Here is a 14,724-nt window from a genome sequence, read left to right as displayed (position 1 = left end):
GAACAGGAGAGAGACACGGGGCATGAGTTGGGGGGGTGGGAGCAACAGGAAGAAGACATGGGGCATGAGCGGGGGGTCGGGGGAACAGGAGGAAGACACGGGGCATGAGCGGGGAGTGGTTGGAACAGGAGAGAGACATGGAGCATGAGCAGGGGGTGGGGGGAACAGGAGGAAGACACGGGGCATGAGCGGGGTGGGGGGAACAGGAGAGAGACACAGGGCATGAGTGGAGGGTGGGCGGGAACATGAGAGAGACACAGGGCATGAGCGGGGGGTGTGGAACAGGAGAGAGACATGGGGCATGAAGCGGGGGCTGGGGGAATAGGAGGAAGACACAGGGCATGAGCAGGGGGTGGGGGGAACAGGAGGAAGACAAGGGCATGGATTGGGGGGTGGGGGGAACAGGAGAGAGACATGGGGCATGAGCAGGGGGTGGGGGGGAACAGGAGAGAGACACAGGGCATGAGCGGGTGGTGGGGGGTACAGGAGGGAGACATGGGGCATGAGCGGGGATAGGGGGAACAGGAGAGAGACACGGGGCTTGAGAGGGGGAGGGGGGTACAGGAGGAAGACACGGGGCAGGAGTGGGGGGTGGGGGGAACAGAAGGAAGACACAGGGCATGAGCATGGGGTTGGGGGAACAGAAGAGAGACACAGGGCATGAGCGGAGGGTGGGCAGAACAGGAGGGAGACACGGGGCAGGAGCGGGCGGTGGGGGGAACAGGAGAGAGACATGGGGCATGAGCGGGGGTGGGGGAACAGGAGGGAGACACGGGGCATGAGCGGGGGGTGGGGGAACAGGAGAGAGACATGGGGCATGAGTGGGGAGTGGGAGCAACAGGAGGAAGACATGGGGCATGAGCGGGGGGTGGGGGGAAACAGGAGAGAGACACAGGGCATGAGCAGGGGGTGGGGGGAACAGGAAGAAGACACGTGGCATGAGCAGGGGTGGTGGGAACAGGGAAGAGACACGGGGCATGAGCAGGGGGTGGGGGGAACAGGAGGAAGACATGGGGCATGAGCAGGGATTGGGGAAACAGGAGGAAGACACGGGGCATGAGCGGAAGGTGGGGAGAACAGGAGGAAGACACAGGGCATGAGCGGGGGTGGGGGGAACAGGAGAGAGACACGGGGCATGAGTGCGGGGGTGGGGGGAACAGGAGGGAGACATGAGGAATGAGTGGGGATGGGGGAACAGGAGGGAGACACAGGGCATGAGCGGGGGGTGGGGCGAACAGGAGAGAGACACGGGGCATGAGCGGGGGGTAAGGGAAACAGGAGAGAGACACGGGGCATGAGAGGGGGTGGGGGAACAGGAGAGAGAAATGGGGCATGAGCAGGGGGTGGGGGGAACAGGAGAGAGACACAGGGCATGAGCGGGGTGTACAGGAGGGAGACACGGGGCATGAGTGCGGGGGTGGGGGAACAGGAGGAGACACGAGGAATGAGTGGGGGATGGGGGAACAGGAGGGAGACACAGGGCATGAGCGGGGGTGGGGCGAACAGGAGAGAGACACGGGGCATGAGCGGGGGGTAAGGGAACAGGAGAGAGACACGGGGCATGAGCGGGGGTGGGGGGAACAGGAGAGAGACATGGGGCATGAGCAGGGGTGGGGGGAACAGGAGAGAGACACAGGGCATGAGCGGGGGGTGGGGGGTACAGGAGGAAGACATGGGGCATGAGCGGGGATAGGGGGAACAGGAGAGAGACACGGGGCATGAGAGAGGGTGGGGGGAACAGGAGGAAGACACGGGGCATGAGTGCGGGGTGGGGGGAACAGGAGGAAGACACGGGGCATGAGCATGGGGTGGAGGTAACAAGAGAGAGACACAGGGCATGAGCGGAGGGTGGGCAGAACAGGAGGGAGACACGGGGCAGGAGCGGGGGGTGGAGGGAACAGGACAGAGACATGGGGCATGAGCGGGGGGTTGGGGGTACAGGAGGGAGACACGGGGCATGAGCGGGGGGTGGGGGGAACAGGAGAGAGACAAGGGGCAGGATTGGGGGTGGGGGAACAGGAGAGAGACACGGGGCATGAGCGGGGGTGGGGGGAACAGGAGAGCGACACGGGGCATGATCGGGGGGTGGTGGGAACAGGAGGGAGACATGGGGCATGAGCGGGGGGTGGGGGAACAGGAGAGAGACACGGGGCATGAGCGGGGAGTGAGGGGGAACAGGGGAGAGACACGGGGCATGAGCGGGGGATGGGGGAACAGGGGAGAGACACGGGGCATGAGCAGGGGCTTGGGGAACAGGAGGGGAGACACGGGGCATGAGCGGGGGGTGGGGGGAACAGGAGAGAGACACGGGGCATGAGTGGGGGTGGGGGAACAGGAGGAAGACAGGGGGCATGGAGGGGGTGGGGGGAACAGGAAGAAGACACGGGGCATGAGCACGGGGTGGGGGAACAGGAGGAAGACACAGGGCATGAGCGGGGTTGGGGGAACAGGAGAGAGACACGGGGCATGAGCGGTGGGGAACAGGGAGAGACACGGGGCATGAGCGGGGGTGGGGGGAACAGGAGAGAGACACGGGGCATGAGCGGATCGTGGGAGGAACAGGAGAGAGACACAGGGCATGAGCGAGGGGTGGGGGGAACAGGAGAGAGACACGTGGCGGGGGGTGGGGGGAACAGGAGAGAGACACGGTGCATGAGCGGGTGGTGGGGGAACAGGAAGAAATTACGGGGCATGAGCGGGGTGGGGGGAACAGGAGAGAGACACGGGGCATGAGTGGAGGTGGGGGGAACAGGAGAGAGACACGAGGAATGAGTGGGGGATGAGGGAACAGGAGGGAGACACGGGGCATGAGCGGGGGGTGGGGCAAACAGGAGAGAGACACGGGGCATGAGCGGGGGGCAAGGGGAACAGGAGAGAGACAGGGGCATGAGTGGGGGTGGGGGGAACAGGAGAGAGACACGGGGCATGAGCGGGTGTGGGGGGAACAGGAGAGAGACATGGCGCATGAGCGGGGGTGGGGGGTACAGGAGGGAGACACGGGGCATGCGCGGGGGTGGGGGGAACAGGAGAGAGACAAGGGGCAGGATCGGGGGTGGGGGGAACAGGAGAGAGACACGGGGCATGATCGGGGGGTGGTGGGAACAGGAGGGAGACACGGGGCATGAGCGGGGGGTGGGGGAACAGGAGAGAGACACGGGGCATGAGCGGGGGGTGGGGGGAACAGGAGAGAGACACGGGGCATGAGCGGGGGTGGGGGGAACAGGAGATAGATATGGGGCAGGAGCGGGGGTGGGGGCACAGGAGAGAGATACGGGGCATGAGCGGGGGGAACAGGAGAGAATCACGGGGCATTAGCGGCGGGTGGGAGGAACAGGAGAGAGACACGGGGCATGAGCGGAGGGTGGGGTGAGCAGGAGAGAGACACGGGGCATGAGCTGGGGTGTGGGAGAACAGGAGAGAGACACGGGGCATGAGCGGGGGTGGGGGGAACAAGAGGGAGACACAGGGCGTGAGCGGGGGGTTGGGGGAATAGGAGAGAGACACGGGGCATGAGCGGGGGGTGGGGGGAACAGGAGTAAGACACGGGGGCATAAGGGGGGTGGGGGGAACAGGAGGAAGACACGGGGCATAAGCAGGGGGTGGAGGGAAAAGGAGAGAGACACAGGGCATGAGCGGAGGGTGGGCGGAACAGGAGGGAGACACAGGGTAGGAGCGGGCGGTGGGGGGAACAGGAGAGAGACATGGGGCATGAGCGGGGTGGGGGAACAGAAGGGAGACACGGGGCCATGAGCGGGGGAACAGGAGAGAGACACGGGGCATGAGTTGGGGGGGTGGGAGCAACAGGAAGAAGACATGGGGCATGAGCGGGGGGTCGGGGAACAGGAGGAAGACACGGGGCATGAGCGGGGAGTGGTGGGAACAGGAGAGAGACATGGAGCATGAGCAGGGGGTGGGGGAACAGGAGGAAGACACGGGGCATGAGCGGGGTGGGGGGAACAGGAGAGAGACACGGGGCATGAGTGGAGGGTGGGCGGGAACATGAGAGAGACACAGGGCATGAGCGGGGGGTGGTGGAACAGGAGAGAGACACGGGGCATGAGCGGGGGGTGGGGGAACAGGAGGAAGACACAGGGCATGAGCAGGGGGTGGGGGGAACAGGAGGAAGACAAGGGGCATGATTGGGGGGTGGGGGGAACAGGAGAGAGACATGGGGCATGAGCAGGGGGTGGGGGGGAACAGGAGAGAGACACAGGGCATGAGCGGGTGGTGGGGGGTACAGGAGGGAGACATGGGGCATGAGCGGGGATAGGGGGAACAGGAGAGAGACACGGGCTTGAGAGGGGGAGGGGGGTACAGGAGGAAGACACGGGGCATGAGTGGGGGGTGGGGGAACAGGAGGAAGACACAGGGCATGAGCATGGGGTGGAGGGAACAGGAGAGAGACACAGGGCATGAGCGGAGGGTGGGCAGAACAGGAGGGAGACACAGGGCAGGAGCGGGCGGTGGGGGGAACAGGAGAGAGACACGGGGCAAGAGCGGGGGTGGGGGAACAGGAGGGAGACACGGGGCATGAGCGGGGGGTGGGGGGAACAGGAGAGAGACATGGGGCATGAGTGGGGGGTGGGAGCAACAGGAGGAAGACATGGGGCATGAGCGGGGGGTGGGGGAAACAGGAGAGAGACACAGGGCATGAGCAGGGGGTGGGGGGAAACAGGAAGAAGACACGTGGCATGAGCAGGGTGGTGGGAACAGGGAAGAGACACGGGGAATGAGCAGGGGGTGGGGGAACAGGAGGAAGACATGGGGCATGAGCAGGGATTGGGGAAACAGGAGGAAGACACGGGGCATGAGCGGAAGGTGGGTAGAACATGAGGAAGACACAGGGCATGAGCGGGGTGGGGGAACAGGAGAGAGACACGGGGCATGAGTGCGGGGGTGGGGGGAACAGGAGGGAGACACCAAGGAATGAGTGGGGGATGGGGGAACAGGAGGGAGACACAGGGCATGAGCGGGGGGTGGGGCGAACAGGAGAGACACGGGGCATGAGCGGGGGTAAGGGGAACAGGAGAGAGACACGGGGCATGAGCGGGGTGGGGGGAACAGGAGAGAGACATGTGGCATGAGCAGGGGGTGGGGGGGAACAGGAGAGAGACACAGGGCATGAGCGGGGGTACAGGAGGGAGACACGGGGCATGAGTGCGGGGGTGGGGGGAACAGGAGGAGACACGAGGAATGAGTGGGGGATGGGGGAACAGGAGGGAGACACAGGGCATGAGCGGGGGTGGGGCGAACAGGAGAGAGACACGGGGCATGAGCGGGGGGTAAGGGGAACAGGAGAGAGACACGGGGCATGAGCGGGGGTGGGGGGAACAGGAGAGAGACATGGGGAATGAGCAGGGGGTGGGGGAGAACAGGAGAGAGACACAGGGCATGAGCGGGGGGTGGGGGGTACAGGAGGGAGACATGGGCATGAGCGGGGATAGGGGAACAGGAGAGAGACACGGGGCATGAGAGAGGGTGGGGGGAACAGGAGGAAGACACGGGGCATGAGTGCGGGGGTGGGGGGAACAGGAGGAAGACACGGGGCATGAGCATGGGGTGGAGGTAACAAGAGAGAGACACAGGTCATGAGCGGAGGGTGGGCAGAACAGGAGGGAGACACAGGGCAGGAGCGGGCAGTGGGGGGAACAGGAGAGAGACACGGGGCATGAGCGGGGGTGGGGGAACAGGAGGGAGACAAGGGGCATGAGCGGGGGGTGGGGGGAACAGGAGAGAGACACAGGGCATGAGTGGGGGGTGGGAGCAACAGGAGGAAGACATGGGGCATGAGCGGGGGGTGGGGGGAAACAGGAGAGAGACACGTGGCATGAGCGGGGGTGGTGGGAACAGGGAAGAGACACGGGGTATGAGCGGAGGGTGGGCGGAACAGGAGGGAGACACAGGGTAGGAGCGGGCGGTGGGGGGAACAGGAGAGAGACATGGGGCATGAGCGGGGGTGGGGGAACAGAAGGGAGACACGGGGCATGAGCGGGGGGAACAGGAGAGAGACACGGGGCATGAGTTGGGGGGTGGGAGCAACAGGAAGAAGACATGGGGCATGAGCGGGGGGTCGGGGGAACAGGAGGAAAACACGGGGCATGAGCGGGGAGTGGTGGGAACAGGAGAGAGACATGGAGCATGAGCAGGGGGTGGGGGAACAGGAGGAAGACACGGGGCATGAGCGGGGTGGGGGGAACAGGAGAGAGACACGGGGCATGAGTGGAGGGTGGGCGGGAACATGAGAGAGAAAGAATCCAATATTTGTGTTGCCTAGCGCACACCTAGGTTTAAGGTTTTTTTACAGGATTTGTTGAAAATTTACGGGGTGCCGGGGAGAATAACAACCTTGACACTGGGTTGTTTTAACCTATGTAAATCCAACAGATTGTCCACAAGATTGTGGAACTCTCCCGTCCCCTGCACACCCTTTATACTGTAGAAACAGTCAATATTTCTATACAATGGTAATATTCAGTTTCTTTCAGAAAAAAGAAGAAATTAATGAGAGAAGCTAATTCATGACACTATTATAATAAAACAGAATGATGGGGACCATCGGTTTTAATTGAATTTTAAATTAATTGTTATAGATATGAATTTCAATTCATTCATCATCCAGTCTTTGTAAACATAATAACATAAATGTGTTCATTTTGAGGTTACATTCAATATTATAATACAAGGGCATACAAGGTACTCATCACACTTTCTATACAATAGGCTTTTCACATGGTATATCCACAGAAAGTAATGATGAATATTTTCTCGACGCGTTTCGGGGTGTCCCCTTCTTCAGGAATTGATAGCCCTCTTCATTGCCGTTAATCTTTGTTTCGTCTATAATGTATGATACAATGATCAAATTTTAGATTCTCACTGATAACTGTCATTTAACTCTTGGGAGAAATTTTTAATAATAATCACCTGGATGTTCAATGTGGAATATCCTAACTGGATTTATTATCAATAGCAATATCAGCCCAATAATGGTTATTCAACCTGTAGATGTGATAAAAAGACAATAGGGAAAGCTCAATTAAAAACGGGATCTTAATTCATGAAGGAAAATCTAGTCATGTAATATCTAAGAAAAAATATTACCTTTCGGTATTTCTGTAAAAAGCTACTACATCCATGGAATGGGTCGCTGTGGTATGTAGAGAGTCCTCAGGTACGGAGGTAGTGCAGTAATGGGCGATTCCTCCACTCGTGTCTGTAAAAACACGTATATATACTATATTAGATACACGAAAACAATGGGGTGGGATCATTCTGTGGAGAGTATTCTGTGAAGGCCTCTAGGCTCATGATATGCAATTGGGGAGCTGTTTACAAAGGATTCTCTTACCTCCTTCCTGAGAAGATGGCCGGTGCTGTAGCTCGAACCGTTCTACACGGTTTTCGCTAAAGATGGCCACTATTTACATTATGACGTCATCACGTCGAAGCGTGACGACGTCACTATGTTTAGAACGTCAGCGTGTGACGGGAAAACAGACGTCATACGGACATATTTTAGAAAACAATGTGTAATTAACCAATAGTATATAGGTGTATATCTATACTGGTGCAGGGAGTTTGAGTCAAATGAAATAAAAGGTGAAAAGAGTCGAAAGATAAATGTGAGGAGTGTCTCATGTAACTTCTGGGAAATCTATTGTTTACCACGGACAAAAGTTAATCGAATATTGGACATCCGTGTGTTTACTATTTCAAGAGAAGCATGCTCACATTCTATGGTCTGTAACTTAATACATCCTATGTCAGTAAAAAATCATCCTAAGTGAACTGAACAAATTCAAAAATGTATTTAACAGCAATTGATATTGTATCCACACTGGGTTTCTGATTGGGTCAGGGGAAACAGTATTTAGTTACAAAATGAGGCTAAACTGTAATCTTCGTTCATCCCATTGGGAGCTAGACTGTTTAGTCTCTCTATCCAGAAGATTTCCCTCTGGTTCATACGTCTGGCATGATTGCCACCTCTTGGGGCTCTGTTCACAATTTCCAAAATCACAACCTTTAGTTGAGAAATATTATGTTTCTTTATGGAAAAATGTCTTGCTACAGGTGAGTTAACACTGTTGGTACGTATGTTACTTTTGTGTTCATTCCAGCGCTCCTTGGCTTTCCTTTGTGTCTGTCCAACATAGTAAATGCCGCATGGGCAGCTTAAACCATAAATGATTGATTTCGTGTCACAAGTGGCAAAATCCTTTAGTGGGATTTTTTGGCCATTTGATGGGTGTCTTACATAGCTTCCCTTCATTATGTTGTTACAATTGCCACAACTGAGACAGGCAAACGTACCTATTTTCCTCTTGGTGAGGGTTCTTTGATTGTCCACTCTCGGTCTTTCTGCTTTAACTAGGCTATCCCTGAAGTTCCGACCCCTCTTGTAGGCGATTATGGGTGGTTCAGGAAATAGTCTCTTTAGTTGTGGATCCAATTTGATTATACCCCAGTTCTTCTTGATCATCCTTGTTATGTGATGACTCTGTGCTGAATATCTTAAAGCGTAGAGAAATGGGATCTCCTTAGATCTATTTCTTGATATACGGAGGTCTTTCCTCTCCAATGTGAGTGTTTTTTCTTCTGCTTTCTTGATGATAGACTCTGGATAGCCTCTTTCCTTGTATCTTTGTGTCATCAATAGGTTTTCATTCCTCAGGGTGTCAGTTGTTGAGATAATTCTCTTTAGTCTAAGGAATTGACTGTAGGGCAAATTATTCTTTAAATGCGTCGGATGATGGCTCCTGAAGTGTAACGTGTTGTTAACATCGGTGGGTTTGTGATAAATATTGGTGATTATCCCATCTTCCCCAATCTCTAGTTCAACGTCCAAAAAATGTAGTTTAGGGGTTCCAATTTCCATCGTGAATTTGATTCTGTCGTGGCCTGAATTGATGTATTTTAGGAATTCCTCTAGTTCGTGATGTTGTCCTCTCCAAAATGACGAAAACATCGTCAATGTATCTTTTCCAGGTGATGATTTTTTTTGCTAAATTTTGTTGGTATCAAAATCCATTTCATCTCCAAATGGTACATGAATAGATTAGCATAGGCTGGGGCCATTGCTGACCCCATTGAAGTTCCTGATGCTTGTAAATAGTACTGCGTCCTGTATCTGAAATAGTTGTTAATGAGTATAATTTTGCTTAATTTCATTAGGAAGGTTTTGTTTGCTTCACATTCATTTCTTAGTAGACACCATTCGAGTGCTTCCAAAACCGTCTTGATGTGGGATGCATGTATATAGACTCTGTACATCAAACGAAACCAGTAGATCATTTCTGTTAATATCTGTTAAGGTGTCTAGGTGATTGAGAAAATCTGTGGTATCTTTAAGATATGTTGTGGTTGTTTGGACTATGGGTTGTAATGCCTTGTCCACATAAACTGCTAGTGGGTTGAAGATACTATCAGTTCCCGCAACAATCGGTCTGAGGGGGGTTTTGTCAAGTTCTTATGTATTTTTGGCAGTCCATAGAAGATTGGAGTAATAGGATGTTCATTAATCAAAAACAATTTAGTCTTGTTGGAAATCCATCCTTGGTCCTCAGCTTCCTCAAGCGTAGTTTCAATAATGCTTGATATTTCTCTGACCGGATCTTGTTCAAGTTTTATGTACGTGTTCTCATCTGTTAGGAGCTCTAAAATCTTCTCCTCATAGTATGTAGTGTCCATAATAACTATGGCCCCTCCTTTGTATAGAAATATTGACTGTTTCTACAGTATAAAGGGTGTGCAGGGGACGGGAGAGTTCCACAATCTTGTGGACAATCTGTTGGATTTACATAGGTTAAAACAACCCAGTGTCAAGGTTGTTATTCTCCCCGGCACCCCGTAAATTTTCAACAAATCCTGTAAAAAAACCTTAAACCTAGGTGTGCGCTAGGCAACACAAATATTGGATTCTTGCTCTCTGCCCCCCTAAAAATGCTTAGGGAGTGACACAACAGCCATAGCAGCACCCAATAGAAATACTAACAATCACCTCCGCCTCCCTAAGGGATGTCTTTTTCAAAGATCAATGCAATTACAGAAAAACACGCCACAACTTTGGCATTTAACGAAGAGGAAGCCACACGAATTTTAGGGCTTTTGAAGGAAATCGAAACAACCACACCAACAACGACTAGTCCAGAGAAACTTATTACACAATTGGAGAGGGTCATCAGAAGGGAGATATCGCAAAAACTACACGCTACTACATTAGCACAATACTACCGAGCACAAAGAATCCCAAGAGGACTAAGGGTATATTTAAGACCCACACTGTGCAAGGACAACCCAGATTTTGTGAAGAAATGGGAGCAGATCTTAAATAAATGCTCTTTGGATCTTATATTATTGACAATCGAGGAATTAGCAAAATCTGTCAGCAAACTCGACAGTGAAATCGAAGACCTGACAGAACAACTGTCGAAATTTAAAAACAAAGAGGAATTAACAACCATCATAGAGGAAGTGAACAGAACATTGGACAACTACAAAAAGGACATAGAACAACGCAAAGTCCGAAAATTCAGAAGAGATACGTTGGATTATCTTCAGGATATAGTATACTCCTGGCAAGAATACTACGCACAAAACAAAACCGCACCAGGTAGAAGACCACAAAACACAAAACACCAATACCGGGACAAGAACCAAGTGGATCCAGTAGCGAAATACCTACAAGTGGGGACGAAGTTATCAATAGGGAGAACGCGGAAAGTGGACCGATTATACATACATCACAAGAAGCGACTACCTCTAACGCACAAACCACTCCCTCGGTTTTTTTAGACAAAAGACTACGCGAAGAGGCAATAAGAAATCTAAGATCGCGGAACAAACCAAACAACTAGTTGTTAATATTTCATCAAAACCACTATCCAAAGACCAAACGGACACATTGAACCTAGGTTTAACATTTATACCAACCCAGAATTCCAATTTGCTGGAAGAAAAAATCAATCTTCACAGACTGGCACGGAAAATGAGACTCAAAGTCTTTTTTGATTCACAAATGGGAATCAACACTACACAAGAGCCACATCAATACTTAGAAATGAAACCCAAGAGTCATTTCGACCCTCAAGTCAATAACATAACCATCAGAATGTTTGAAGAACAGATGATAAAAGATCTCAAAAGGGTTAATTTCACCAGAACAAGGAACTACAATACCAGGAGAAGGCAGAATGAAATCATCAAGAACCTTGCGGATGACAGAAGCCTGACCCTAAAACCGGCAGACAAAGGAGGGGCCATAGTTATTATGGACACTACATACTATGAGGAGAAGATTTTAGAGCTCCTAACAGATGAGAACACGTACATAAAAATTGAACAAGATCCGGTCAGAGAAATATCAAGCATTATTGAAACTACGCTTGAGGAAGCTGAGGACCAAGGATGGATTTCCAACAAGACTAAATTGTTTTTGATTAATGAACATCCTATTACTCCAATCTTCTATGGACTGCCAAAAATACATAAGAACTTGACAAAACCCCCCCTCAGACCGATTGTTGCGGGAACTGATAGTATCTTCAACCCACTAGCAGTTTATGTGGACAAGGCATTACAACCCATAGTCCAAACAACCACAACATATCTTAAAGATACCACAGATTTTCTCAATCACCTAGACACCTTAACAGATATTAACAGAAATGATCTACTGGTTTCGTTTGATGTACAGAGTCTATATACATGCATCCCACATCAAGACGGTTTGGAAGCACTCGAATGGTGTCTACTAAGAAATGAATGTGAAGCAAACAAAACCTTCCTAATGAAATTAAGCAAAATTATACTCATTAACAACTATTTCAGATACAGGACGCAGTACTATTTACAAGCATCAGGAACTTCAATGGGGTCAGCAATGGCCCCAGCCTATGCTAATCTATTCATGTACCATTTGGAGATGAAATGGATTTTGATACCAACAAAATTTAGCAAAAAAATCATCACCTGGAAAAGATACATTGACGATGTTTTCGTCATTTGGAGAGGACAACATCACGAACTAGAGGAATTCCTAAAATACATCAATTCAGGCCACGACAGAATCAAATTCACGATGGAAATTGGAACCCCTAAACTACATTTTTTGGACGTTGAACTAGAGATTGGGGAAGATGGGATAATCACCAATATTTATCACAAACCCACCGATGTTAACAACACGTTACACTTCAGGAGCCATCATCCGACGCATTTAAAGAATAATTTGCCCTACAGTCAATTCCTTAGACTAAAGAGAATTATCTCAACAACTGACACCCTGAGGAATGAAAACCTATTGATGACACAAAGATACAAGGAAAGAGGCTATCCAGAGTCTATCATCAAGAAAGCAGAAGAAAAAACACTCACATTGGAGAGGAAAGACCTCCGTATATCAAGAAATAGATCTAAGGAGATCCCATTTCTCTACGCTTTAAGATATTCAGCACAGAGTCATCACATAACAAGGATGATCAAGAAGAACTGGGGTATAATCAAATTGGATCCACAACTAAAGAGACTATTTCCTGAACCACCCATAATCGCCTACAAGAGGGGTCGGAACTTCAGGGATAGCCTAGTTAAAGCAGAAAGACCGAGAGTGGACAATCAAAGAACCCTCACCAAGAGGAAAATAGGTACGTTTGCCTGTCTCAGTTGTGGCAATTGTAACAACATAATGAAGGGAAGCTATGTAAGACACCCATCAAATGGCCAAAAAATCCCACTAAAGGATTTTGCCACTTGTGACACGAAATCAATCATTTATGGTTTAAGCTGCCCATGCGGCATTTACTATGTTGGACAGACACAAAGGAAAGCCAAGGAGCGCTGGAATGAACACAAAAGTAACATACGTACCAACAGTGTTAACTCACCTGTAGCAAGACATTTTTCCATAAAGAAACATAATATTTCTCAACTAAAGGTTGTGATTTTGGAAATTGTGAACAGAGCCCCAAGAGGTGGCAATCATGCCAGACGTATGAACCAGAGGGAAATCTTCTGGATAGAGAGACTAAACAGTCTAGCTCCCAATGGGATGAACGAAGATTACAGTTTAGCCTCATTTTTGTAACTAAATACTGTTTCCCCTGACCCAATCAGAAACCCAGTGTGGATACAATATCAATTGCTGTTAAATACATTTTTGAATTTGTTCAGTTCACTTAGGATGATTTTTTACTGACATAGGATGTATTAAGTTACAGACCATAGAATGTGAGCATGCTTCTCTTGAAATAGTAAACACACGGATGTCCAATATTCGATTAACTTTTGTCCGTGGTAAACAATAGATTTCCCAGAAGTTACATGAGACACTCCTCACATTTATCTTTCGACTCTTTTCACCTTTATTTCATTTGACTCAAACTCCCTGCACCAGTATAGATATACACCTATATACTATTGGTTAATTACACATTGTTTTCTAAAATATGTCCGTATGACGTCTGTTTTCCCGTCACACGCTGACGTTCTAAACATAGTGACGTCGTCACGCTTCGACGTGATGACGTCATAATGTAAATAGTGGCCATCTTTAGCGAAAACCGTGTAGAACGGTTCGAGCTACAGCACCGGCCATCTTCTCAGGAAGGAGGTAAGAGAATCCTTTGTAAACAGCTCCCCAATTGCATATCATGAGCCTAGAGGCCTTCACAGAATACTCTCCACAGAATGATCCCACCCCATTGTTTTCGTGTATCTAATATAGTATATATACGTGTTTTTACAGACACGAGTGGAGGAATCGCCCATTACTGCACTACCTCCGTACCTGAGGACTCTCTACATACCACAGCGACCCATTCCATGGATGTAGTAGCTTTTTACAGAAATACCGAAAGGTAATATTTTTTCTTAGATATTACATGACTAGATTTTCCTTCATGAATTAAGATCCCGTTTTTAATTGAGCTTTCCCTATTGTCTTTTTATCACATCTACAGGTTGAATAACCATTATTGGGCTGATATTGCTATTGATAATAAATCCAGTTAGGATATTCCACATTGAACATCCAGGTGATTATTATTAAAAATTTCTCCCAAGAGTTAAATGACAGTTATCAGTGAGAATCTAAAATTTGATCATTGTATCATACATTATAGACGAAACAAAGATTAACGGCAATGAAGAGGGCTATCAATTCCTGAAGAAGGGGACACCCCGAAACGCGTCGAGAAAATATTCATCATTACTTTCTGTGGATATACCATGTGAAAAGCCTATTGTATAGAAAGTGTGATGAGTACCTTGTATGCCCTTGTATTATAATATTGAATGTAACCTCAAAATGAACACATTTATGTTATTATGTTTACAAAGACTGGATGATGAATGAATTGAAATTCATATCTATAACAATTAATTTAAAATTCAATTAAAACCGATGGTCCCCATCATTCTGTTTTATTATAATAGTGTCATGAATTAGCTTCTCTCATTAATTTCTTCTTTTTTCTGAAAGAAACTGAATATTACCATTGTATAGAAATATTGACTGTTTCTACAGTATAAAGGGTGTGCAGGGGACGGGAGAGTTCCACAATCTTGTGGACAATCTGTTGGGAACATGAGAGAGACACAGGGCATGAGCGGGGGGTGGTGGAACAGGAGAGAGACACGGGGCATGAGCGGGGGGTGGGGGGAACAGGAGGAAGACACAGGGCATGAGCAGGGGGTGGGGGGAACAGGAGGAAGACAAGGGGCATG

General features: G+C 50.0%; 1 protein-coding gene and 1 long non-coding RNA gene across 3 annotated transcripts; one reads left to right on the top strand and one right to left on the bottom strand.

Moving 5' to 3' along the window:
- Nucleotides 1–6,527: 6,527 nt before the first annotated feature.
- LOC138452217 (uncharacterized) lies at nt 6,528–7,573 on the bottom strand. Its single transcript, XR_011260202.1, has 2 exons — nt 6,925–7,573; nt 6,528–6,837 (listed from the first exon to the last, which is right to left on the bottom strand). It is a non-coding gene; the product is annotated as an uncharacterized lncRNA (long non-coding RNA).
- Nucleotides 7,574–10,641: 3,068 nt separating this feature from the next.
- On the top strand, nt 10,642–14,430 carry LOC138452191 (uncharacterized). 2 transcript variants are annotated; one of them, XM_069604955.1, is made up of 2 exons: nt 10,642–13,856; nt 13,959–14,430. In XM_069604955.1, the coding sequence occupies exon 1, from the start codon at nt 10,988–10,990 to the stop codon at nt 13,082–13,084; it is 2,097 nt and encodes a 698-aa protein (XP_069461056.1). In that variant the 5' UTR covers nt 10,642–10,987; the 3' UTR covers nt 13,085–13,856; nt 13,959–14,430. The 2 variants fall into 2 exon arrangements, with proteins under 2 accessions (XP_069461056.1, XP_069461057.1); XM_069604956.1 differs by having other exon boundaries at nt 10,642–14,033; nt 14,121–14,430.
- The last annotated feature ends 294 nt before the right edge of the window (nt 14,431–14,724 follow it).

This window comes from Ambystoma mexicanum, chromosome 1p (genome assembly GCF_040938575.1).
Source record: "Ambystoma mexicanum isolate Mex_15411 chromosome 1p, UKY_AmexF1_1, whole genome shotgun sequence".
NCBI classification, from domain to species: domain Eukaryota; kingdom Metazoa; phylum Chordata; class Amphibia; order Caudata; family Ambystomatidae; genus Ambystoma; species Ambystoma mexicanum.
Note: the sequence above shows the minus strand (reverse complement) of the source record. Positions and strands in the feature narration are given on the sequence as shown.

Coding starts and splice junctions, on each gene's coding strand:
- LOC138452191 (XM_069604955.1), top strand. CDS start 10,988: ATGAGACTCAAAGTCTTTTTTGATTCACAAATGGGAATCAACACTACA.